The sequence below is a fragment of the Sardina pilchardus genome, chromosome 9, assembly GCF_963854185.1.
Source record: "Sardina pilchardus chromosome 9, fSarPil1.1, whole genome shotgun sequence".
NCBI classification, from domain to species: domain Eukaryota; kingdom Metazoa; phylum Chordata; class Actinopteri; order Clupeiformes; family Clupeidae; genus Sardina; species Sardina pilchardus.
Window position 1 is genome coordinate 23,537,234 of NC_085002.1, and position 26,038 is coordinate 23,563,271.

The following is a 26,038-nucleotide window of genomic DNA, read 5'->3' on the forward strand; positions in this document are numbered from 1 at the left end:
GCAGTGACATTGACTTAAAAGGGTTGTGGCGGGAGTTGGCCACTCGTCTCTATCACCACATCACACATGTTGACAGCACATGAATGCAGTCCTGAGGGGATGTTGGCATGCCCCAGACAGTCACACAGCCTGCTGCCTCTCATCACAAACCCAAAGCCTTGTTTATTCGCTTCTCCCATGAAGTTGGCTAAAACGGTTGTGCTAGAAATGTCGTTTTCAGCGCATGATTGTGCAAGGAAATATTTATCTGGCCGAAAAGAAAATAACTTATATCACATATTAATAATGTAAGAATGTCATATCAGCATCAGTGATGCACGCATAACGTTCTGGTATTTGTATTTAGCAATAATAATGAACTAAAGACTACAGGTTAGGTGACTCCAATCGAGCTGCAGCATAATGACTTACCACTTCAGCCAAGATGGAGACGGAGGGCACTTTTTGGAGAGAAGTACGGATCAAATAGCGGATCAGCCATAACTTTCAGCGGAACGACTATTGTAGTAAATAGCCTTTGTCAACATTGAGTGGACCGCGTATCACTGACCAGTGAATGTTGTGCACGTTGACCCAACTCACTCACTAAAGTTACCACATGTGAAGTATTTATAGTTATTGCGTAAACTACTAAGAAAACTATTAAAGTAAATATAAATGATTGGGCTACTTTAAAATGCCTTCCTTTAGTTGAAAAGGAAAGCCTCACTAGACCTGTAATACATAAAATTCCTTCGTTATCCATGCCATTTCAAACAGGGAATGACCTTAACCTCCTCTAGCCCCCAGAATATTGACACGTGTGAGGCATCACAACAATCTTTAGTTTCTCAATAACCATTGCAGCAGAGATATTTTATTATTATTTCATTTTAATTATTAGAAAAGTTCATTCTCTGAATGAAAAGTGAAAGAAAAGCAGATAAAAAGGGGAAAAAAAGATTGTGAATTGTTTTCTGTCCTGTGCAGCATGATCCACTGAGGTGATGAGAATAGGCACCATCCCTTTTCGCTCAGTGTGAACTCTCTGAGGTCGGACTCGGACAAACAGCACTTCTACTCTCTCATGCTCTCTCAATCACGTTACAAGACTGACAGCTGTTTAGACAATAGCAATAGAAGAACAAATTTACTGGTAATTTTAATGGTAATAAATTTAGAAGACCATGACAAGATTTCAACCCTGCTCTGCATGACCTCATCAAATAGCATCCTTTGATTTGGAGTGACACAACGAAGGCTGGACTGGGGATGTGGAATATAGACAGCGTTGTCCCTTAGATGATGGGGCCACTTCCTGGTTTGTGTGTTAACTCTGTTGTGGACAAATGTTCTGGAAAAGTCTTTGAGGCAGTCAAGGATCCTGCATTGACAGTGGACTTGCCTCATAGCCATCTGAGTGGGACTGATAGATGGGTGAAGATGGGGACGGTGTAAGGGATCCCCCACACCCACCAGGCGGCTGTACAGTCTCACTGCTCATTCTGCTGTCCGTCTGTGACGGAGGACACGGCTCCCTGGCCTTTGTTGACGTCGCTGATGCAAGCCCACTGGCCATCCAGAGATTCCTTCCACAGGGTCACCTGGCAAACGGGAACACACACCATTAGTATGACTGGTGCTGATACTAATATGAGGTCCAAGTTACTTGTCCTGCATGAAAAGATGTACACCCACAGGCAGCAAATAAATAAATACAATCTAGGGAACTTGTCATAATAATCATACTACATCACAACTGAACACATGAACCATTGTCAAAATCCACAGGAAAGGGAAACTGAATAAAACATTTTTTAAAAAGCCTGTAACAATTTTGTTTGCACAGATCAGACGCAATCGTTTTAATCATGAACTCCATCCATCACCTACTGTGCACGTTCAGTTTTAAGTCAATGCTCACTGTTAGAGGCCCCTGCAGGCATAAACAAAAATGAAACTGAGAAACATTAACCGCCGGCAAACCCTGACGCGAGTCTGACTATTGGTCATGCAGTCACGCTGGGTCTAATGGAGGGCTCCAATAATGGCGATCTTTATGAAATGCTCGTATTTAATCACGCCGTGCCATGTGGCCACATGCGAGAGGAAGCCACTCAGGATCATTTATTAGATGATTACTTCCTGTCCGCCAGGCGTAATGTTATGAACTCTCCTCGTCTTGCGGACACAAACTTCATCCGGCATTCGTTCCCAAATGCCTCTCCTTGACAAATGGACTTAATACGAGCGCACCTGTCCCGGAGATCAATTTCCCTGGCCACCACAGTGGCAGGCCTTCTTAAAAAAAAAATAGATTATTAGTGTGGGTTTCTCACTGGGTGAGCAATGAGTGATCTCTTCTGCCCTCCCGTCCCAGATTGAGTTATCCATCCTGGGCAAGGTTTCCCTGCCCGATGGGCTGGCCTCATGGTGCCCGGCACAGTGCCAGGAGAAATAAGTGCCCTCATCAATCCAGAGAGCGAGGCGCCGGGCAAACATAGTGGAGATCTTATTACTGACCAATCACTGGAACTCATTCACCCCTTGATCTATTCGTCAGCACTCGCAATCCTTCAGGTATGTATGCAGGCCAAGTACTATAGTTAGCAAATTCATAATCCATTACTAAAATCTGTACATGGATGGAGGGTAAATCAACCCGGTAAACTCTTGATAAGGTTATATTATTATGTCATTATGTCATATGATATCATATTGCATACATAAACTGAAGTGACCACATTTAAACTACAATATGATTTGAGACCACAAGTGACAATGTCAGCCAGACTAGTTGGTTTCATTACATAAAAGACTGTCCACAAACTGACCAAGCCCTCAAGAGAAATCCTCTTCCCCGATCAAGGGAGTCATGTTTACTGGATACCTGGCATGTGTCATCCCCTAAAGCCATCATCAATCCAGTTGCCAGGCTAACACTGAATACATCTCGCAACTCACACTCACAACTCTCTGCACTATTCATTACACCCTTACTCCAGGTGTGTACACAGAGAGCCGCAACGCACGGTCTCTCCACATGACGACACAACTGTCCAAACAAGAAAACATGGCTAACGCTGCGACATAAAACACATTACGAAGTGAAGTGAGATTCTTACAAAGAAACTTAATTAGCTTAGAATAAGAAAGCATAATGACATTTCAATTACAACCTCCGTTAATCTGAGCGTTGCTGAGTGCTGAGCGCCACTGATTGAAAAAATGATCTAAATGAACTGCATCCATTATTTGATAATGGTACTCCTGCTAAATTAAATTCTGATGTTAATTCCGATGTTAAGGGTGACTGAGCAGATAATTCACCATTCTGTTCTTCAGTGAAATGTTCAACATTCAGCAACTCAAAAAAGGTGGGAACATTTCCCATGGATGTTGGATACAAATTGAGAAAAAAAAAATTCTATTCAAATATCTGTACTGTAATAACACAGAAAAAAAGTTGTGTATAAACCTAGAATTGTGTATAAACCTAGAATTCCATTGAGATTGTAAATAAATCAACTTGTTTGATTTATCCAAGGTAACAACCATGACCTCAGGAAATGGGCTTTCTAAAAGAACTAAAGGGCTGTCCGTCAATACCAGGCCATGTTTACCCACAAACTGGCAGCATGTAGTCTACTTTGACATCTGACCTTGTTGTCGCCGCCGGAGACAGCCAGAATGTTTCCAGTGATGGACCAGCTGACATGCCACACCACATCGTTGAACTTGTGCAGGAGCTTGGCCGTCCACGTGTTGCCCGAGGGGTCGTCGCACGTCCAGATAAACACACGACCGTCCTGTGAAAACAGCAGCCACCAACTATACATCAGTACTAGATAACACTTCTGCTAGGAGTTGTACTTCTGACAGAGTCACCCTGAAAGCTGGGAAAAAAAGAGACCGTTTTAGAGGAGGAATGAGAGAGGAGAAAAACAGAGATGGCTGAGGAACGGTGAGGTGTGATGAAGTGTCTACAGGTAGTGTCGAGACATTTTGTCTAACACCTTCTCCTTTATTTGTCTTAAGAACAAATTAACTCTGAGAGACTGAGCACATTAAGAGAAGCGAAGGATTGAGAGGTGAATAAGAAAAAAGAAGGGACAAGAGAGGATGAGAGGAAGGTAACGAGCAGAGGTGTGGTGAGAAGAGAGGAGAGGAGAGTGGCGGAGAGAAGAGCACGCACCTGTGAGCAGCTGGCGATGGTGCTGGTGGGCAGGCCTATGGACGGAGCCCAGCCCACATCTCTCACCCAGTCACTGTGAGCCTCCAGCTTCTGGTCCTCCTTCCACTGACCGTCCTCCTCTCTACACACACACACACACACACACACACACACACACACACACACACACACACACACACACACACACACACACACACACACACACTTAAGTCAACTAGACCTAACAAAACCAGCGTGGAGCAGTAACAGGCCTTCCTGCTTCTGAGTGTAACCTTTAAACCTTTCCTGCTGAAATTGCCTATATGCAGAAAATACATGACATACATTAAAAGCCTATTTAAAAGCCCCAACATTTGTGTCAATATTCAAAGCCTACAAAACATTGCATTTATAGCTATTTGTTTTTATCATGGAATGATTTTATTGCAATTTGAACTCAGATAATTAGACAATTAGCTAATCACAACAGCTCCTCAGGAGGATACACGCACCCTAGGTGTCCTCATATTTTTCCACGTGTTTCAGCAAACAAAGCGAACGCAATCACGCCTGCAATTATCCCTGTTCTTGGCAGTAATACATCTTGTGAATGAATTTTTCCAGATGAGGGAGCTCAAACTGTCTCCTTAAATGATCCGTGGTTATAGTTGGAATAATGCTCCTTGATGAGCAGTTTCATCGACGTAAGATCACAAGACCTGTCAATCTTGGCGCTTCTTGCCATTTATTAAACACAGTAAGCACAATGGGCATGAGTACTTATCGATTAACTGGTTGAGTCAGACATTTCTAAATCAGGCTATGAAACAGTGTCAAATCTCAGACGTTCAATAAATGATTCAAGGATTATCCATCTCGTATTTTCACAGAGCCTTCCAAAAACTCCACGCGGAACTAATTACAGAGTAGCCTATTGCTGCCTGTTACACAGACAAAAACATCTTCTGAACATCCTGAAATATGATGGGTGATGATTCTTGCCATATTTCAGAACATGATGAAAAAGAGGCAAGGTAGAGATGCATGAACAGAGGCAGAGCTCAACTACACTACAATACAGCGAGTCTTTCAGCGTTGCTCCTTCTCATGGAGAAGGGATCTGCTCAGGCAGTCTTGCCCTCTTGACACGCAGTCACAAAATTCTGGAGGAACACAAGTTACGCAACAGCCCCCGCAAGCAGCGTTGATAACGCAATTTCTGCTACGCACTCAGCCAGCGCTACAGGCGCGGAACGCAGACGCAAGGCCATGCCAAAACCCTAGTAGGTGTGTGGAGCTTCCAACTTAAAGCAGAATTTGGAACATTTAACTGAAGCTTTGACTCATAATTATATCCTCAAGACAAACACCAATATCGGTCAGAAAAAAAAAGAATCCCCAAATCATGCAGCCCTAATGAAATGCCTTCACAAAAATGTTATCTACTCAATAAAAACTTCACAGAAAGCAAATCCACCAACAACAGCACTTAAGTCAACTCACTTCCAGAGCTTGACCAGGTTGTCGCATCCTCCAGACACAAATCTCTTGATGTAGTTGGGCTTCTGGCCGGTGGGCTGGTCTATGAGGCTACCTGGCACCACGGCAGGGGCCCAGCTGACTGCATTACAGCCAATCTGTTGTGAGAAAATCATAGCGGGTGAATGAAAGGACAACCACCACTGGAGTCATCACGAGGAGCAACTTTGCTAAGAGAATAGATCAGGGATGTGATTGGCAAAGGACAAAAAAGCAGGAAAATATACCCCCCCGTGTAAAAAAAAGTTTGTGAACTGCTGCTCTCGTGTATATAGTTAAGGTACTCTAGTGTTGGCTACTGTGCACGTCATAACTGTAATTTACTAGGCAGGTCCGGGGGCATGCCCCCCCGGGAGAATTTTTTTGAAAAATAACCCCTTAAATGACGACATCTGATGACTTTTGAGAACTATTGATAAATATATTTCAAACATTATAAAATATTACAATATAGTCTATAAGGCCTAAAGAAACTAATTTATAGAAAAGTAACCTAGGCCTACTCAAGACTAAACCAGATATGGCTGAAATATGTAGGCTATCATGATAATTTTGCCAACAATGATGTAGAACCATGTATTCTCTCAGTTCATAACATGTTTTGTTTTAACTTAAACCAACATAAAGTTATCATTTTGACTACATTATTTAGTATAGGCCTACTTGATAACATATAGCCCTTACAGTCCTCTAGTCCTGTACAATATAGTGAACCATAGGCCTATTGACACTGATGCTGATTGAAGAGGTTGCTTGAAAGTTGTTGTATTTAAGTTCCAAAGAAAATCAAATTGCAGCACTCCCTCTCCTTCCAAGGTAACATGTCCTAACTCTCCTCCTAAAATAAATTACAGGCACTGTTATACAGTAGGCTACATCACTAGTTGTCTAAGTGCACGTACTAACTAAATGGAGAGCTAGGATTAAAATTCAGACTGTGTCTTTAAATAGGCGACTTTTTTCTATCAGCACAATGCTACAGGCCATTTCCACTAAAAATTCAGCTCAATATCTCAGCACTATCGTCATACGTTTGCAGATGGCTAGGCCTAATACCGAAATATGTTTTGAATGACATGGGGCGCACGGATGTGAACGGCTGGACAAACGCGAAATGACAATTGTTAGCTAAACAATTTAGTAGACCTAAGGTAGACAGGCTTTGTGGTTAAAACGATGAAAACCAGTAGGCTAGTCTGTCACAGCTAACTTCAAGCACAGTAGCCTAGACTAGTTTACACGCGCAGAAATTAAAAGTCAATATCAGCATCACGAGATTGCTGTCATTATCGGAAAATCCAGACACGTCAAACTGGACGCGAACGCGTGGCAAAGCCAAAAAACAACTTCATTAATGATATCTTTTTAAATAAATAATTAGATCTTTACCGTTTCGCTTCAGCTAAGAAACAAATAGTTCACCACACACATCGAACTTGCATCAAACATTCATCAACACGTCTGCTTTCACTTTCAATGAAATCCACTAGGCCTACGGACAAGGCTTGCGGAGTGATGAATGAAACTAGAAATGCAATTCCAAGGAATTACCAGTGCATGAAATGCAAAAATAGATAGATAAAGTAGATATGGTTACTAAGGTGTAGCTAGGGTAAACATGGTGGTTGAATAGTTTACAGAGAGTTGATAGTGTGAAGGTAGACAGTTTAAAGCTGAAACATTCCCAGTTCTAACTTAACTAATGATTACTATTCATGTTAAAATGTTAACTATGGTAACAATGATAACCAGGTTGATTGGTTAACTTAGCCACTGATTTCATGCAGTAATGGTAAAAATGTTAACTATGCTGACTATGCTCACAGTGCTAACCAGGTTGATTAGCTAACTTAGCTAATGATTTCTAGCAGTTATGCTAAAAATGCTAACTATGCTAGCAATGCTAACTATGGTAACAATGCTAACTTAAACTAACAATGCTAACCAGGTTGATTAGCTAACTTAAATGATGATTTCTAGCAATAATGCTAAAAATGCTAACTATGCTAACAATGCTAAAATTGCTAACAATGCTAACCAGGTTGATTAGCTAACTAAGCTGATGATTTTTAGCAATTATGCTAAAAATGCTAATTATGCTAACAATGCTAATTATGCTAACCATTCTAACTAGCTAACTTGCTAGTGAGGACTTTTATTTTGAAACATTTTTTGCTAGGGTATCCATGGTTGCCACTATCAGGAATAAAGAAGTTGCAGTAGTATAATCATGTTGGTTGATATGGAAACGGTCATAAACGTTTAATTTTAATGGTTGCTATGTTGGTTGCTAGGTACATGGAGGTTGACTTGAGGCGTAGTTGAAGATAACTGACAGTTGGAATGGTTGAACAGTTAAATAGTTGAGTAGTTATAATGGTTAAATGATTTAATAGTTTATTATTGCAATGAGGACTTTTATTTTGAAACAGTTGTGGAAAGAGGAAACAGTTTAACAGGATATGAAGTCTTCACAGAGAGATTGTATCAGGATTGTATGCTTTAAGCCTGAGAGAGAGAGGGCTGCTGCAGGTGGGGCTGGCCACCTGGCATAAGATTCTAATTGCTCAACGACCTGATTGTGATGTCATAGAGGCCAATGTTAAAGGGATATTCCGCCATTTTTGGAAATACGCTCATTTTCCACCTCCCCTCGAGCAAAACAATCGATATTTACCTTGTTCCCGTTCATCCAGCCATTCTGTGAGTCTGGCGATACAACTTTTAGCTTCAGCCTAGCATAGATCATTGAATCGGATTAGACCATTAGCTTCTCGCCTGCTAGCTTCATGTTTAGAAGTGACTAAGATTTCTGGTAATTTTCCCATTTAAAACGTGTCTCCTCTCAAGTTAGAAAGTGCAATAAGACCAACTGAAAATGAAACCTGGCGTTTTTCTAGGCTGATTTGACATGGAACTACACTCTCATCTGGTGTAATAATCAAGGCAACTTGCAAACGTACCATAGGCGCAGTGATATCTTACGCAGCATCTGAAAATAGTCCCCATAGACAACAAGCAGTAGTAGTGCCAGTAGCTGCAAGTTGCCTTGATTATTACGCCAGATGAGAGTATAGTTCCATGTCAAATCAGCCTAGAAAAACGCCAGGTTTCATTTTCAGTTGGTCTTATTGCACTTTCTAACTTGAGAGGAGACACGTTTTAAATGTGAAAATTACCAGAAATCTTAGTCACTTTTAAACATGAAGCTAGCAGGCGAGAAGCTAATGGTCTAATCCGATTCAATGATCTATGCTAGGCTGAAGCTAAAAGTTGTATCGCCAGACTCACAGAATGGCTGGATGAACGGGAACAAGGTAAATATCGATTGTTTTGCTCGAGGGAAGGTGGAAAATGAGCGTATTTCCAAAAATGGCGGAATATCCCTTTAAGTCTATGGGGAAATTTTTAATAGTTTTTAATTTATAGTTTAAAAAGTATAAAAGTTACAAAGTTGAAAAATATATAGCACGGGTGTCCTAAGCAAGACCTACGCAGCAAAGTTTGAATGAAGTTTCTACGTCAAACGGTTGAAGCTGCATTAAATACGTTAGAAGAAGAAGAATAATAAGAAGAAGAAGCCTAGGAAGAACAGTACAGTGCATTTTCATGCACTGTAATAAGCACCAAACCCGTCGTCATTGTCAGCGGCATATTATTGGTCTCCCCCGAGAAAATTTTGTAAATATTGTTATGTAAATGCATAAATTCTGCGCACTTTCAGCCTACAGCAATGGTCTGTGTTAGGCTACAGATACCAACCCCCCCCTAAAAAAAAAAAAAAAAACATCGATTTTGCATGATTCACGAGGGTAGCATTTTTACGCCTGAAAATCCGGATTTCCGGATAAATCCGGAAGAATCACATCCCTGAATAGATAAATCTGAAGACATGGATCATTAGCTGTATCTGATACAGCAACAATGCACTAGAAATAACACCTGCTGTATACATTTCATATTAATTTTTCATCTTACTATAAAGCATCACGTGAACATTTAAAAAACATAACGATGAAAAAAAAACGTAACTTTTGAGAGCTTATAAAGATGCATTATTAGTCTAAGAGGCTGACCGTGTGTGCGTTGCTGATCTTCTTGATGTCCCATTGTCCATCTCCAGAGAAGGTGAGGATGGAGATGGCTCCATCAGAGCTGCCGCAGGCCAGGATCAGTCCAAAGTCATACGGACCCCAGCACACGGAGTTCACTGTGATCACACACACACACACACACACACACACACACACACAGTTTTAGCTTACCAAGATTAGCCTAGTAGTCACTATTGCAATGTAATTACCACAACAATTTTTAGGTTCACTGAAAAAAAACACCATTCCAATCTCTAAGTATGGTGTAGAGTGTGTGATATATGGGGCTATTTTATTCCAAAGTCCAAAGGAACTTTATCAGGGTGCATAGGATCCTGGATCCATGAAATAACTGTCCTTGAAAATAGCTGTCTTTAAAGGCCAGTTCAAACACAAGATCCGCGACGAGACGAGCTGCAACATTCTAAAACCCAGCAACGTTCTAAAACTCTGCAACTAAGATTTGACATGTTGAATGTTTAGCGACGGCTTGCAACTGCTTGCAACTTTTGATTCACACCGCCGCAACTGCTCTCCGCAACCGTCTCAGACCGTCGCGAATCTTTGGTTTGAACTGGCCTTAAGGGTTGGATTTTTCCTCATTTCTTAAATTAAGACATGAAGATCAATTCCCAAAAGATGCTGTTTTATTCCTCTTTTAAGTCAACTTTAGTATATTTAGGGTGTATATTCACTTATGCAGAGCACTGTATATGTAGTGGTGGTATATATCTATAATAGTCTAAGGTATAGCAACCACCACAGACTGATGACCAGCTCCATGTGCACACCCATAACATCAGGGCTGGCATAAGGGTCTCACCTGATGAGTCGTGGCCAGTGTACTCATACATTTTGTCCCAGCTGCCATTTTCCTCTTTCCAGATGATGACCTTCCTGTCATAGGAGCAGGAGGCCAGGATGTTGCCATACATGGGGTGAGCCCAGGCCACCTGCCACACAGGGCCCTCGTGTCTGTGAGAGAAACACAGAGTTTTGTGTTAAACATGTTAAACTACACACAGAGACTTCTGTTTAAAAAAAATGAACAGAACTTAGAGTTAGAAGCAGCCTGATATGGAGAAGAGAAGTGTGACATGAGAAAAGAACAGTTTACAATGCCAAAGAGAGCGCTCTTTTTTTCTTCTTTAAAAGGGACCAATGTGTGGGACTGAAATATCACTGAATTATGCTGGTAGAGTAGGAAAGTGGCTAGTAGATTTCAGATTGAGTGGCTGGAGAAAATTGACCATTTTTCTCAATGGCTGTTAGATGTTTAATTTCGAAAGTTAGTTTTGAAAGTTAATTTCCAACTCTATTTAGGGGTGTGCGTGTGTGTGTGTGTGTGTGTGTGCACCCACCCTCTCAAATCAGCCAGCAGGATTTGGCCTCCATTTTTCACATCAAATATCTTCACAGAGCGGTCAGAGGAGCAAGTGGCCAGGCGTGTGCCATAGTAGTCCATCTGAGCATCGTGCTGAAAGAGGATCCACAATCATTACACATCATGAGAACAGATAAGAGTGGAAGGCAGCTCAAAAAGGCAGTGCGCTGAAGAGAGCATTGAGAACTACGAGGCTGTCTTTTGTATTTCAGTGACAATATACAACAAATAAGTGACTGAACTGGACTTTGCATTACTTACGATCATGTCCTCATGAGACGTATCCACGGTATTGATGACTGACACCTACAAAAGCATAAAATCAAGTATTTTACTTACATCCCTGATCAATCACGTACATCACTGATTAATACCGATTAATCTCGAATACCTCGTTGGCGTAAGGAATAAATCGCCAAGCACAAGGACAGAATCCGTTTAAAAGGGTCTGAGGTAACGTTATAGTTTTACTGCAAAGGTTTCACAGTCGTCCATATCACTAACGGTATTGCACATTAACTTTATCGAAACGACTGACGCAAATTAAAATCTAAATTGACAGCAATGTCACATCAACTTACAAGCATGCTCAATAAATAATGCAAATAACAACAGAGCGTATTACATGTTTGTACAGTTCATTTTCAGCTTAGTTCAGATAGTTAATTCGCCTGGCTGCTAGCTAGCGTTTGAGGACACCTAACGTTAGCTATAGCAAGTGAACACCGAAAGCTTCTGTTAAAGGGATAAAAACAGGTCCGAATATGGCAACTAGGTACAGCTACGCGTTGACTACATTAGTGACAAAGATAGTACTATATTAGTAGTGATACGTTCCCGATAACGTTATATCACAAATTACTGTTCCTGCTACACTGCTAGCTACCGTTACGTTAGCTGACTGATTATCAGCTCTGGTTAGACAAGTAGTCCACAAAACGGCCATCAAAGACATACGGGTATTAGAAATGATCTTTCAAACTTACCATTGTTGTACTTGAACTATAATAACTTATGTACTATGGCAATCACAAATCCTGACAACAGAAAAGACAGCCGCAGCCGCCCAGAGTTTCAATGGACTATGGTGTTTCCGACGTGGCAACACGACCGCTCAAAGAAGACGCTACTTCCTGGTACGGGGCGAACACATTCCGTCGATTCAGGGGCATGACTTTCGTTCCACATGTATACCAACTGCCTGTTCCACGCAGATTTACCACTAGGTGGCAGCAAACGTTAATCATTAGTTTCACTCCGCTATTTATAACACCATCTGCAAGTGTCATGTTCCCTAGTATGTTCTGGTCCGTCACTCTGATTCACTCCAGCCACCTTGTCCCGTCATGTTCAACTGTTGGCCCTGCTTTCTTAAAGTTTAAAAACTTTGTCAAACAACACCTTTTCATAGCCTATTGTTTGTACAACTATAAATAGTCAACATGTCGAGTGTCGCCTATTATATCTCCAATCTTCTGGAAAAAATGACATCCACTGACAAAGATTTTCGGTAAGGCAGCAATCGTTTGCATGTTTGACCACGATTATCATAATTTCTGTATTTGTCTACAGTGTTGTCTAGTCACTCTAATGGAATCTCAGAGGCCTAGTTGTGAAAATATCTCTGAGAGACCTCTGAGAATAGACAAAGTGTAAAAAAACATTTGGTGTTTATTATAATAACCTTGATCATGAGTAGCCTACATTGATCCTTCCTTCATAACAGCCCAAGTCAGTGTATGAATATTTATTTCTCACACAAAGCATGAACAACGCTGCCTCGTAGGCTATCAAACAAGCAGATTCATAGTCCATCTGAACTTTAGAATTTAATATAAATGGGATTTATATTCAGAGAGCCACAAGACTACCACACAAAATAGCTAACATGCCCTGTTTTATGGGGATGCTAGCCTAAACAAAATAGGATTATATCTAATTTAGTCAAATGCTTTTCAGTTACAATTGGCATAACTGCAGTAACCCTGTTCTGTTATGATTAATTGTTATTGTAGTAATTTATCAATTGAACCACACAGAAGTGTCAACTGTAGTTAGTGCTCTCAGGCAATGCATTCTACAGTAGGCCTATATGATAACAGAACACTGACCATTCTTCTCCACACACATTTTCTATGGGTGTTTTTCATTTGTCACAATGTTGTCATGTTTAAAAAAAAAGTGACAAAAGCATAGTTGCAATGTAAGTGTAGTATTACATTTAGTAAATGTTGTTAGTGTATGTCATCATGACACTAGTTAGGGTCATGTAAAGCCAAATGTCAAGCTGATTTTACAAACGAATAAGTGATTTACTGTCTATTTAATGTTACAGTTCTACAAGACATGTAACAAAGGTGTAGAATTAAGGATGGTGTAAAATGCGAATGTGACTGTGAGGTGTTCCCTTCAGGTTTATGGCCACCAACGACCTGATGATGGAGCTACAGAAGGACTCTATAAAGCTAGACGAGGACAGTGAGAGGAAGGTGGTGGCAATGCTACTCAAACTGCTGGAGGACAAGAATGGAGAGGTGCAGAATCTGGCAGTCAAATGGTGAGAGGGCACTACATCTCTTATCATGCTGTAAGCTACTTCAGAGCACGAGTAAGCTCGGACAAGTCAGCAGATCATCAATACTCATGAAATATTTAGACAACAGCCAGAATTTCAGAATTCCCTTTGGGAAATCATGTCCGAGCAAATCACAAAATGTCAGATTGCCTGCTTTGATAGGTCTAAAAAGGTAAATGTGACTAGCTCACAAAGTAACTTTATGTTTCATCTTGTAAATGTAATTCCCTGATGTACATTTTGGGAGAATTATTAAATATGCATTACTTCAAACCACGAACAATCACCGAAATGTAGACTAAATAAACTTGTCTTTTTCCCTCTTCCTGACATCCCCATGTGGTTGTGCAGTCTGGGTCCTCTGGTGAGCAAAGTGAAGGAGTACCAGGTGGAGACTATGGTGGACACACTGTGCAGTAACATGGTGTCGGACAAGGAGCAGCTGAGAGACATCTCCAGCATGGGGCTGAAAACAGTCATCGCTGAGCTCCCACCAACAACCGCAGGTATTATAGAATACACTTACATTTATTAGGCATTCATATAAAAGATTACTGACAAAACAGAAAAAGTGTACGAGCTGTTTACAGGCCTAGATATACAGTATGTGTGTGTATGTCTAAGCATTGATATGGATGTATTGATGTATTGATATGATGTACTAATGCTAACCCTTACAGCTCTCTAGAATTGTTACAGCTCAAAGCCAAGAGCAATAGTAGTGTGTGCATCTTCTTCCATGGCGTTGGAAAGGGTGGTGACTTTTTTCTCTCTGTGAAATTGGAGCCTGTCTTGAGAAGGTTGTGGAAAACATGCTATTGTTATAATCAACAGTCAAAAGTAATGTTTAAATTTATCAAAAACATGTCCAGTAGTCAATAATACCACATGTAAAAAGTGGTATTGACATAGCAGTTACCCTTCAAGACACCTTTATTCTTTACAAACTCAATTTTGCCCCTGTCTTTGTCTTCATGTGTCTGCCTCTCCCAGGCATGGCCCTGACCTGTAACGTGTGTAAGAAGATCACCTCACAGCTGATCGGCGCTCTGGGGAAGCAGGAGGATGTGTCCATCCAGCTGGAGGCTTTGGACATCCTGTCAGACATGCTCAGCAGGTATCCTTGCTGCTTAGCCCTCAGTGGGGCCAGGGGCTCTTATCTGTTTCATACACACCACTTGAATATTGTATACCGTAGCCCCTTTTATTTGCCATTTATTTTAGGAATCATGGTGCTGAATGCTCCAAAACATGTTACAATTCTGAAAATGCTTTATAAAGTGCGTGAAAGGACATTGACATTTAGAAACAGTGTCAGAAGAAAAACACAGGGGTGTTCATAGGAAAAAGGATATGTCTTTGGTTGAGGCAGCATTCAATCTTTATTCCAGTAACAAGCAGATTATGTGCAATATCATGTTGGTTGTATGAATGACTAATTTATTTTAGAACAGCCTTTTGTGTGTGTGTGTGTGTGTGTGTGTACAGTATGTGTGTGTGCTAGTCTTTTTTTGTGTATCTGCATACAGTATGTGGGTGATTTGTTTCTGTGTGTGAGCATTTGTTTCTTTGTGTTTGCCATCCGTGTGTGCGTGCATGCGTGCGTGCGTGCGTGCGTGCGTGCGTGCGTGCGTGCGTGCGCGTGTGTGTGTGTGTAGGTTGAGTGGCACTCTGAGCAGCTTCCACAGCTCCATCTTGACCAGCCTGCTGCCCCAGCTGACCAGCTCGCGCATGGCCGTGCGCAAGCGCTCCATCATCGCCCTGGGCCACCTGGTGCCCAGCTGCAGCCCGGCGCTCTTCACGCAGCTCACCGAGCACCTGCTGGCCGAGCTGGCCCGCGGGCCGCCCACCTCCAACACACGCACCTACATCCAGTGCCTGGCCACCATCAGCCGCCAGGGGGGACACAGAGTCGGTGAGTGAGCGCATGCAGCCGCTCGGGGGGGCGGGTCCCGGGCAGGCTTGGGGCTAAAGCAACAGTAGCTTAGCCGTGGGCTTTGGCTCCTTTGTTAATACCGCTCCTATGCACACAGCGTATCTGAGGGGGTTTTATGCAAAGATGTGTTTAGCTTGGCTGGCTTGAGGGTTTTTTTTTTCTGTTTTTCGGTTGCTCAGCCTTAGTTTTGTTAATAGAATACTTTCCAATTTAGACTATGCTCCTATGGCTTAATCACTGTTGTACCATCAAAACTGGTGTTAAAGCTCAGAGATCTGGGTCTGAGCAGCCCCATATGCAACTGGGTGCTAGACCTCCTGACCGCCAAGCCCCAGTTAGTTAAAGGCAACAGGAAATCACCCGTCCTGATCCTCAACACTGGCGTCCTACAAGGCAGCTGCCTCTGTCCTCTGCTATACAGTCTGTTCACTCAGGACTGTGTAAAGGCATGAAAACAACAGCATAATTACAGATGATACTAGCAACAACAATGAGGCCTCCTACAGAAAGGAGGCAAGAGACCTGAAAGGAGATTGTCACCTTTCTTCCTGAAGTCGACGACTATCATACAGATAGTCATCATAGATATCATACAGATCACAGACTCCCTCTCATGGTCCCTACACTTTTATCACTGCACTATTGAGAGCATCCTGACTGGGTGCATCACAGTGTGGCTGTATTGCAAATTGTATGCAACAATAAAACTTGAAACATGAGATAAAATGTACTGTATGTTAAATTAAAATGAAAATGTATAACAAATTATATTTGCTGGAAATATTAACTACCAGAGGTGGCTTTAGAGAATATCACAGATATCTGGCTCATCCACACACATTGTAATCCCCATGCCTTGTCCTTACAGGGGAACATCTTGAGAAGATTGTGCCAATGGTGGTCAAGTTCTGCAATGTTGAAGATGATGAACTAAGGGAATACTGCTTTCAGGCTTTTGAAGCCTTTGTCCGCAGGTAAGGCAGCAGAATGTCTCGACTGTTTAATTCAACTAGGGTTGCAGTAGAACAATCCATCAAGCAGCATAGGTGGTGGACACATTATCAGTACTGGGAATAACACCACATCAAACAGGTGTTTGTAGAAACACCAGCGACAACGCAGAAAGCAACACAGGAGCTGTATCCGGCTGGACAGCATACCGTAGGAGTCTAGAACAGCTGGTGATCCATCATAGCAAACTACCCATCTATTTGGCAGCACTAGTGCCACAGCGGCCCTGGACATCAATCTAACAAAACAATTTATCTGCGGTCATTCTGCCTTTAGACAATCAGATAAGACAGCCACCTCAGGTGCTCACTTCAATTTAAAACTGTCTGGAGAATCACGGTTTACAATGATGCTCGCTCTTTGTGATATACTGGCATCTGCTTGCTGCTTTAGTGGGAACCGAACCAAGACCATTCATTTAAAAAAAACAGCTGAAATATGTCTCCAGATTAAAGACATGATTTCTGTGAAGTGGACATCATTGTATCCTTTTTGTTTTGTTTCCTGAAGCCTATCATCCATATTTATTTATATCTTTTTGTTTTGAAGATGCCCCAAGGAAATGTCTCCTCACATTGCCACGGTGATTAAATTATGTCTGAAGTACATCACCTACGACCCCAATTACAACTATGATGGAGACGATGATCTAGAGGATTCCATGGAAACAGAGGAGGATGAAGATCAGGGTACTGTTCAATACTAATTTGTTTTTCTAATGTGTCCTCTGCCTCTGACTACAGGTCATGCTTAAAAAAATGAATCTGAACAGCAGCCATTTTACCCTAAAGGGTAAACAAATTAGACTTATTAGAATTCTCCACAAACCCCCCAGCACTCCCACGTACACTCAAACTCATAAACATGAAAAACAATGATAATGTTTTGAGAGGAAGTCACAGGTGTGCCTAATAGTGATAATAAATAATTAAAAATAATACATTTTATTTAAAGCGCCTTTTATGACACCCAAGGTCACTTCACAAAGTTGTTGAAATTCAAATTAAAAATCATCATAGAAATACGTGCCTAATACACAATGTATTAACATCAACCTGGAATCTATCCTTAGAGACAGACGATGAGTACAGTGACGATGACGACATGAGTTGGAAGGTTCGGCGGTCCTCTGTGAAGTGCCTGGAGACGGTGATCAGCAGTCGCCGTGACCTCCTGGTCGACCTGTACGGTTCCGTCTGCCCCACCCTGGTGTCCTGCTTCAAGGAGCGTGAGGAGAACGTGCGCACGGACATCTTCCTGGCCTTTGTGGCTCTTCTCAGACAGACCCACCCCGCAGTTGGCGCTGCGGCCTCCCTCGAGCCCGGGACAAAAGAGGACCCCGCAGTGACCATGCTCAAGAAACAGGTGCGGTGAACTCACTGACTCTAATCACCAATCAGAAAACACTCATCTAAAACACTAATACCCAGGAGATGAGACCCAGGGGGCAAAACACCCATTTTTTAGGAAATCAGACATGGGCTGCTGTAAAAGGTTGTCATATAGAAATTAAATTAATGATGTCTGAGGATCACAACCTGGGTGGACAACCCGGTCAACAAGTTGCTGGAAATTAATCAGGGCCTCTCCCTCCTAGACTCAGTAACAACTGTTCTCGAGTGAGAATAGGTCTGGACGTCATTGGTTGACCTCTGACTTTCAAGGGGTGTAAACCAGTGGAGAAATTAAACTTTAAACTTTTACCATATCCTTTCCAAAGTACAGCATACACATCTTTCTCATAAACAAAGAGTTTGCATGCAGTTGTTCAGTCCATTTAAAAGAAAATACATGTCTGTGTAGTATAAAAATGACGACATCAGCACAGTGCCAGTGTTCGTCCCATACTGGATAAGTGGTTGTGATTGATTCCTGGGTTTTTGGTGTAGTTGCCTGACGGATCTGCATTGCAAAGTCAAATGTGCTTGCACTTACATTGTAATGCATTCAATCTCTCACTGAAGTGCAGATTTACAACCATGGGAGAGAGCGGTAGCCAAATGCGCTTACGGATTTTTCTGGGTTCACCCGGGCTACCTCCCTCCCCCAAGGTTGTAAAACTACACTTCAGTGAGTGAATAAGTTAGAATGCAAGTATTTGAACATCATCATGTGATGTGGATAAACGGCAGTTTTTCTCAGCAGCTCTCTGAAAGAAACAAATTCCTTTCAATGAGGTGAAGTGCTTACAGTGGTATGATTAGAATTCCTTTGGAATGTGACTTCTGATGCTCAAATTAATTCTACATGGGGTCGATAAGTATTACTGAATATCAAAAGAGAGACTGGTTTACTTTATATTGTAAGATTTTGGGCACCATAAAACCACTATGGTGTCTAAAAATCCCTTGAGTCCCTTGAACACTGAAAGACAAGAACACAAATAGTTTTTTTCTTGGATATTTTTTCCTGGGTAAAACTGACCCTTTTTTACTACTTTGCATTTTGGGGGCTGATGCTGATGCTGATGCTGTGACATTTGCTCCTAAGGTGCCCACCGTGGTGAAGGCCCTGCATAAGCAGCTGAAGGAGAAGAGCATGAAGTCCAGGCAGGGCTGCTTCAGTCTGCTTACAGAGCTGGCCAACGTGCTGCCTGGAGCCCTGGGAGAACACATACCGGCCCTCATCCCCGGTAACCTCACACTCCCCTCTGCTAATATAAATAATGTATAAACAAAAGTAATTCTCTACCGTATGTATTGTCTCCCTTGTCACCCTTATTGGCCATCATAATCATCTGAATCTAAACGTTTTCAGATTTGGTTTTTTTGTTTACATAAAGCTATGATTGGTCCACTTTTGTAACACCCATGAGGTGTTAAATTGTCTGTTCAGTGCTGCTTACATTTCCCTCAAGTATACGCCCAATGGTTTGCCCCATAGGCTTTGTAATCTTTCTATATTATCATAATACTAATCACAGAATCATGACACGTTCTGGATGCTATGCAGTTGATGAGTGCTGTTTCCCAAACATGAGCAGTGTTTTGAAGGTTACTGTACATGGCAGGTTTCTGTGGAGACGTTTTGAGTCAACATTTCCATACATTTTAAAGTTTACATTTTAAAATGTCCCTGAACATGCAGGTATTGTGTACTCCCTGACTGATAAGTCCACCTCGTCAAACATGAAGATTGACGCCCTTGCCTTCCTCCATGTTCTTCTGTCCAGCCACGCCCCTGAGGTCTTTCACCCCCACATCAGAGTCATCTTGCCACCCGTTGTCCAGTGTGTGGATGACACCTTCTACAAAATCATCTCCGAAGCCCTTTTAGTCACGCAACAGGTGGTGAGGATCATCCGACCAGTGGACAAGCCCTCCTCTTTTGATGCCAAGCCCTATGTGAAAGACATCTTCTCCGCCACTGTGAAGAGGCTGAAAGCAGCGGACATAGACCAGGAAGTAAAGGAACGGGCCATCTCCTGCATGGGCTACATCGTCAGCCATCTTGGAGACCAGCTCGGTGGAGACCTGCAGTCCACCCTGCAAATCTTCCTGGAGCGGCTGAAGAACGAGATCACCCGGCTGACAGCCGTGAAGACCATCACGCTCGTTGCAGCATCTCCGCTCAAGATCGACCTGCGTCCCATCCTCACCGAGGGCATTCCCATCCTGGCCTCCTTCTTGCGGAAGAAGCAGCGGGCCCTCAAGCTGGGCACGCTGACCGCCCTCAACGTGATCGTCACCAACTACAGCGACAGCCTCAAGCCGCCCATGATCGACGCTGTGCTCACGGAGCTGCCGGCGCTCATCCAGGAGAGCGACATGCACGTGTCCCAGGTGGCCATCACGCTCCTGGCCTGCATGGCCAAAGCCTGCCCGTCTTCCCTCTCCAAGATCAGTGGCACAATCCTCCCCGAGGTGCTCAGTCTGGTTCACTCCCCACTACTCCAGGGAGGTGCCCTGTCCTCCATCCTGGACTTCTTCCAGGCCCTCGTGCTGACCAAGTCCAGCAACATGAGTTACAACGATCTGCTAAAAGCTTTGACAGGGCCCTTCTATGGAGCTAAGCCGTCGGATCTTCCCATGCATCGTCAGTCCTACTATTCCGTCGCCAAGTGCGTCGCCGCACTGTCATCGGCATGTGCGAAGGAAGCTTCTGGAATGGTCACCAACCTCATCCAGGAGGTGAAGAGCTCCAAGTCGTCCGAGTCGGCGCGCATCCTGTCCTTCCTGTGCCTGGGCGAGGTGGGCCGCTCCATGAACCTGAGCGGTCAGAAGGAGCTCAAGAACGTCATCCTGGAGGCCTTCTCGTCGCCCAACGAGGAGATCAAGTCGGCCGCCTCCTGCGCCCTGGGCAACATCTGCGTGGGGAACCTGGTGGAGTACCTGCCCTTCATGCTGACGGAGATCGGCAGCCAGCCCAAGAGGCAGTACCTGCTGCTGCACTCCCTCAAGGAGGTGATCAGCGCCTCCTCCGCAGAACGCCTCAAGCCGCATCTGGAGAACGTCTGGGCGCTGCTCTTCAAGAACTGCGAGTGCCCCGAGGAGGGGACGCGGAACGTGGTGGCCGAGTGCCTGGGGAAGCTCACGCTGGTCAACCCGTCTGAGCTGTTGCCTCGGCTTAAGAAGCAGTTGTCATCAGGTACAGCTTCAGTCTGCAAACTGTTTCTCCAGGTTAGATTTTGGTGGATTAAGGTGCATGTAAGGTGTTGTGGTATGTTTCCAGGAGAAGGCCTATGTACCATTCTGCAGTAGTAGCCATGGCTCAATTCACTTTAACTCACCTGTTTGCTGAAAAGTTGCCTATCAAAACCCCCCTTGGTAGGATTAGCGATATTTCCCCCTCTGTTGGACAAAGTGTGCATGCTATTTCTTATTAACTGTGGAAAAAAGTAACAATGAAGAACATGGATTTGTTTACAAGCTGGAATGGTTAGCTTAAGTTGAGCAGAACAATGTGGATGTTACATGCTAAGAAACACGATTGGCAACACTCATTTTATTTGTCTTACCGGGACGTTAAGTCCCAATGTTGCAAGGTTGGTTTTCAGCCTGGGGATGCTAGGGGGAGCGGGGAATGTCACCATTTTCACCAGAACAGGTCATTTAATCATCCAAATGATTTATTAACGGGTTATTAAGTTGAAATAGTTGCCAAGTTCTCCTTTAAAGCACCCTGCACATCTAAGCACGCACCCCAGACTTAGAACGGTCCCACCGGCCACTTAGCTTTAGCAAGCATCCCAGAAGCACTTTGGAAGCACTTAGGGAGCACTTAGGAAAGCATCCCTTAAACATAAGCCAATATGATTAATTGCTGAAACTCTTGGAAAAGTGTCTGACGCCTAAGCCCACGCGGAACCCAATCGGCAAATGTAAATAAAACAAGCAAAACTAGAAAAGCACTCAGAGAGTGCAGACCTCCGCCAAGCGAAAACATAACCGCCTCCTGGATCCAGACGGTGATACGGATCACTCCCAAAATTCCATCCAAAACTTTTTGAGTTATGTTGAGAACAAGCTGACAGACAGACAAACAAACAAACCCAGATGAAAACGTATCCTCCTTGGCGGAGGTAATAAGGCCAACTGATACATCTGTCATACATCATATTTATGGAAAACATGGCAGGATTTCCCTCCATTATGATTGATTGCCTTTCTTATAAGGGCTCTGATTGGCTAGTCAGTCACCTGTCAATGGGATGAACCCTAATTTCTGATTAGACACAAAAAGTATAGGAAATAGGAGGCCCCTGAACCCTGCTTCTAGCATGAAAGACGGAGCTATCACAGTTCAGACTTTAGATCATGCACACCTTCTCATGGGAATGGGTTATCTGCAGATACCTTAATTCTGTACTGCTCAGTGGTACTTGGCTTAGCCTTAGTCAAGCTGGCTGGGTCTCTGTTGTAACTCTCTTGGGTCTCAGTGTGTCGTCTTCAATCGAGTTTTCTCCACAGTACTAATTGGTCTTAAGAGTAAACAGCTAGTGAGGTTTTCCACAACAGTTTCCTTGAGTGCATTGGTGATATTTTTGATGTATTCATATGAAAGTCACCTTAAGTCTATCCTCACTACTAAGACTATTTAAAACTCCAAGGTGCATCATGACCTTTTTATTTCCAAGAATGGTAGCTGTTATGTTCAGTGTTAAAATATGCAGTCAAATACAATAAGCTGAATTCTTTCTTGTAGGTTCACCTCTTTCTCGCAGTACTGTTGTCACAGCTGTTAAATTCACAATTGTTGATCAGCCAGTTCCCATCGACTCACTTCTTAAAGGTTGTATAGGTAAGTAATTTCTAGATAACCTAGTCCTCATAATCTAGATGCCTTACATGCCCGTCACAAAGGCGTACTGGTAAACAAATGACGATGACGATTCCGATGCGTAGGCTGGTAATCTCTGTAGCCAATAAATAAACACCTTCACAAGACTTGCCATCTTCACCATACTGTAAAACAGCTCACCACAACATCAGTTTTCCTGTGTGATACAAGGTGACTTCCTGAAGACCCTGCAGGACCCTGACCTGAACGTGAGGCGGGTTGCCTTGGTGATGCTCAACTCTGTGGCACACAACAAGCCTGTGCTGATCCGAGGACTCCTAAGCAAAGTGCTCCCCCACCTCTACAACGAGACACAGATCAGAAAGGACCTCATACGAGAGGTACACTCTCCAGCATGCACAATCTGAAATATTGTTATGTTTGGAGGTTTTGGATTTTTTTTCAATCAACATAAACACACACACACACACACACACACACACACACACACACACGCCCCATTAGCCCCACACACACACACACTCACAAGTGAACATACATACACACAAAACACACACACAAATGCAGGCAAGAAGACACACACACCACACACCCCATTACCCCCACCACACACACTTACAAGTGGAAACTCACCGACAGAGAAGCGCACATACACAAAAACAAGCACACACTCATTTACATACATTAAAGTTGCAGTAGGGGATGGAGTAGGACAACAAATTGACAAGCGTGATTTTTGCAGAAAAAATGTTAGGGCTGGGCGGTGGTCATATTGTGGACCACTTTGTGGTACATCTAATTTATTGCAGCTTGGTGTTTTTGTTTTTTAAATGCCAAGTAACTGCAGAATCAGAGTCAAAACAAGAAAAATATTTAATGCCACTGTAGGAATAAGAACTTTGCCTCTGTGAAAGGCTTCCATTTTTCCTGTACTTTGCCACAGGTAGAGATGGGACCGTTCAAGCACACGGTAGATGATGGTCTGGACGTGCGCAAAGCTGCATTTGAGTGCATGTACACGCTGCTGGACAGCTGTCTGGACTGCCTTGACATCTTTGAGTTCCTCGACCACGTGGAGGAGGGGCTCAAGGACCACTATGATATCAGGGTGAGCAACTATGTCATGTTCATTTCGGTAGTTAACCTCAAGATCAACGTGTATGCGATCAAAAAACAGATACCTCAAGATCAACGTGTATGCGATCAAAAAACAGATAAACAAATGATTTTAGTCCCTCACAATTCATTATGGTCTAGCTGCTGAGGAGTTGGGACACCTCCTTTGTGATAACCCTCTCAATGACTCATTCATCATTACAAGATGAATTCATAGTACATTAAGGGCTGATAGAAACATACTGCTCGAAACCTGGTACATTGTTCAGCCTTACGCAAGCCAGGTTCACGCCAGTGTCTTCCACCATTTGGGCCCAATGTTTTCTAGAATGGTTTTATTAAATAAAGGGTATATTTCCCTTAATTCCATGATTGATCAATAATCAAAACTTGTCTGACCTGGGGAGGATATTATTATTAGCTTACCATTACACTGTTTGTAATGTTTGTTTTCTCCAGATGCTGACTTTCATTATGCTGGCCAGGCTGTCGTCTCTGTGTCCCAGTGCGGTGGTCCAGAGATTGGACCGACTGGTGGAGCCACTGAGGGCCACCTGCACCACAAAGGTAGCATGTAGTCATTAAAAGCAGACACCAGAAAAAAGTTTTTTTAAACTCTGGTTTTATTCAGTGACTTTTCTGTGCCATATTTGACCATCACCATATATATATATTTTTTGTGACAATACCTGAGTCTGTAAATCATACGTCCCTTGGACTGGTCTCAAGGAAAAGCAACTCTGAAATCGGCCGTTTTATCACACAGCGGCACAATTTTGAGGGAGCTTGCAAGTGGCACGCTAACTGCAAGAATACCACCAGCGACTGCCTGTGAATTGAATGTACAGCTGAAGTGCTCACAATATGTTCTAAAAGTGTGAACAAAAACCTTTTGCGTGCATAGAAGCCTGAACTTTCACTTCAACTCCCAACTCATGACAAATGCTCATAATGTATGCACTACACTGACTGTGTAATGTCCAGCTGATGATTTTAATTGTCTTGCTACTTTGTGATGTGCTCACAAAATGTAACCAGACATTGCTACATTTATGTAAAACATTTAGAAGTGCAGAAGTGCAGAAGTCACCCCCCCCCCCCTTGTTTGCAGGTGAAGGCAGGGTCTGTGAAACAGGAGTTTGAGAAGCAGGAAGAGCTGCGCCGCTCAGCCATGCGCGCTGTAGCCGCCCTGCTCTCCATCAGCGAGGTCGAGAAGAGCCCCGCCATGGCAGACTTTGCGAACCAGATCCGATCCAACGCGGAGATGGCCACCATCTTCGAAAGTGTCCAAGGAGACGCCATGTCAGGCGGAGTGGAAGCCATGGATACAAGCTAATGGCTTTGCCAAGTTAAAGGGATTGTTCAATTGAGGTTTCAAAGGTTTAGCACTTTGTATAGCAATGGCCAGGTGTCAAGACAAACCAATAGGTCTCCCTCTTCCATTTAGCCAGGTACAAAGCCTGGGTAGCCTAACAGACACCACCTACACACACACAGTAGTCCAACTTGGGATGACCGCTTTTTGCAGTATTTTTGATTTATCACAACCTGATTTAATGAATGACCTAACTGGATTTTTCATGAAAAATCCAAAGGACTTTTTGGATTTGAAATGTTGTACACAAGAGGCTGAAGTGGATTGATGAAAATGGCACATCCAGATGTAGTTGTAACTTGCTTCAGATCATTTGAATGCCTGAAGAATGTTTATGACACATTGAGTTGTTAAAAAAATAAAGTTATACTGTTCCAAGATCAGGAATTTGTGCATTTGTTGAGCATATCTGTAACGTGAACGTCTACTTTCAACACAGCAAACCTTTTCTATGCCATTTTCCTGAAATTAATGAATTTTGAAGGGGTGCGGGTGTAACCTTTGAACCAACAAAATAGAATAGAATATATACTTTTTTGACCCCGTGAGGGAAATTCAGTTCTCTGCATTTAACCGAATTAGTGAACACACAGTGAGGTGAATCACAACCCAGGG

At 43.0% G+C, this 26,038-nt stretch overlaps 2 protein-coding genes across 2 annotated transcripts; one reads left to right on the plus strand and one right to left on the minus strand.

Annotated features, from left to right (window-relative positions):
- Positions 1-856: 856 nt before the first annotated feature.
- sec13 (SEC13 homolog, nuclear pore and COPII coat complex component) lies at positions 857-12,308 on the minus strand. The gene is made up of 9 exons (XM_062546403.1): positions 12,157-12,308; positions 11,432-11,476; positions 11,148-11,263; positions 10,610-10,761; positions 9,769-9,902; positions 5,657-5,790; positions 4,175-4,295; positions 3,642-3,788; positions 857-1,583 (listed from the first exon to the last, which is right to left on the minus strand). Exons 1-9 carry the CDS (start codon positions 12,157-12,159, stop codon positions 1,473-1,475), a joined length of 963 nt encoding a protein of 320 aa, XP_062402387.1. The 5' UTR covers positions 12,160-12,308; the 3' UTR covers positions 857-1,472.
- A 183-nt stretch (positions 12,309-12,491) lies between these two features.
- On the plus strand, positions 12,492-25,803 carry cand2 (cullin-associated and neddylation-dissociated 2 (putative)). The gene is made up of 15 exons (XM_062546404.1): positions 12,492-12,680; positions 13,584-13,727; positions 14,097-14,251; positions 14,739-14,862; positions 15,404-15,660; positions 16,550-16,655; positions 17,242-17,381; positions 17,765-18,057; positions 19,183-19,324; positions 19,780-21,279; positions 22,837-22,932; positions 23,143-23,312; positions 23,876-24,040; positions 24,508-24,615; positions 25,160-25,803. Exons 1-15 carry the CDS (start codon positions 12,613-12,615, stop codon positions 25,382-25,384), a joined length of 3,693 nt encoding a protein of 1,230 aa, XP_062402388.1. The 5' UTR covers positions 12,492-12,612; the 3' UTR covers positions 25,385-25,803.
- Positions 25,804-26,038: the final 235 nt, after the last annotated feature.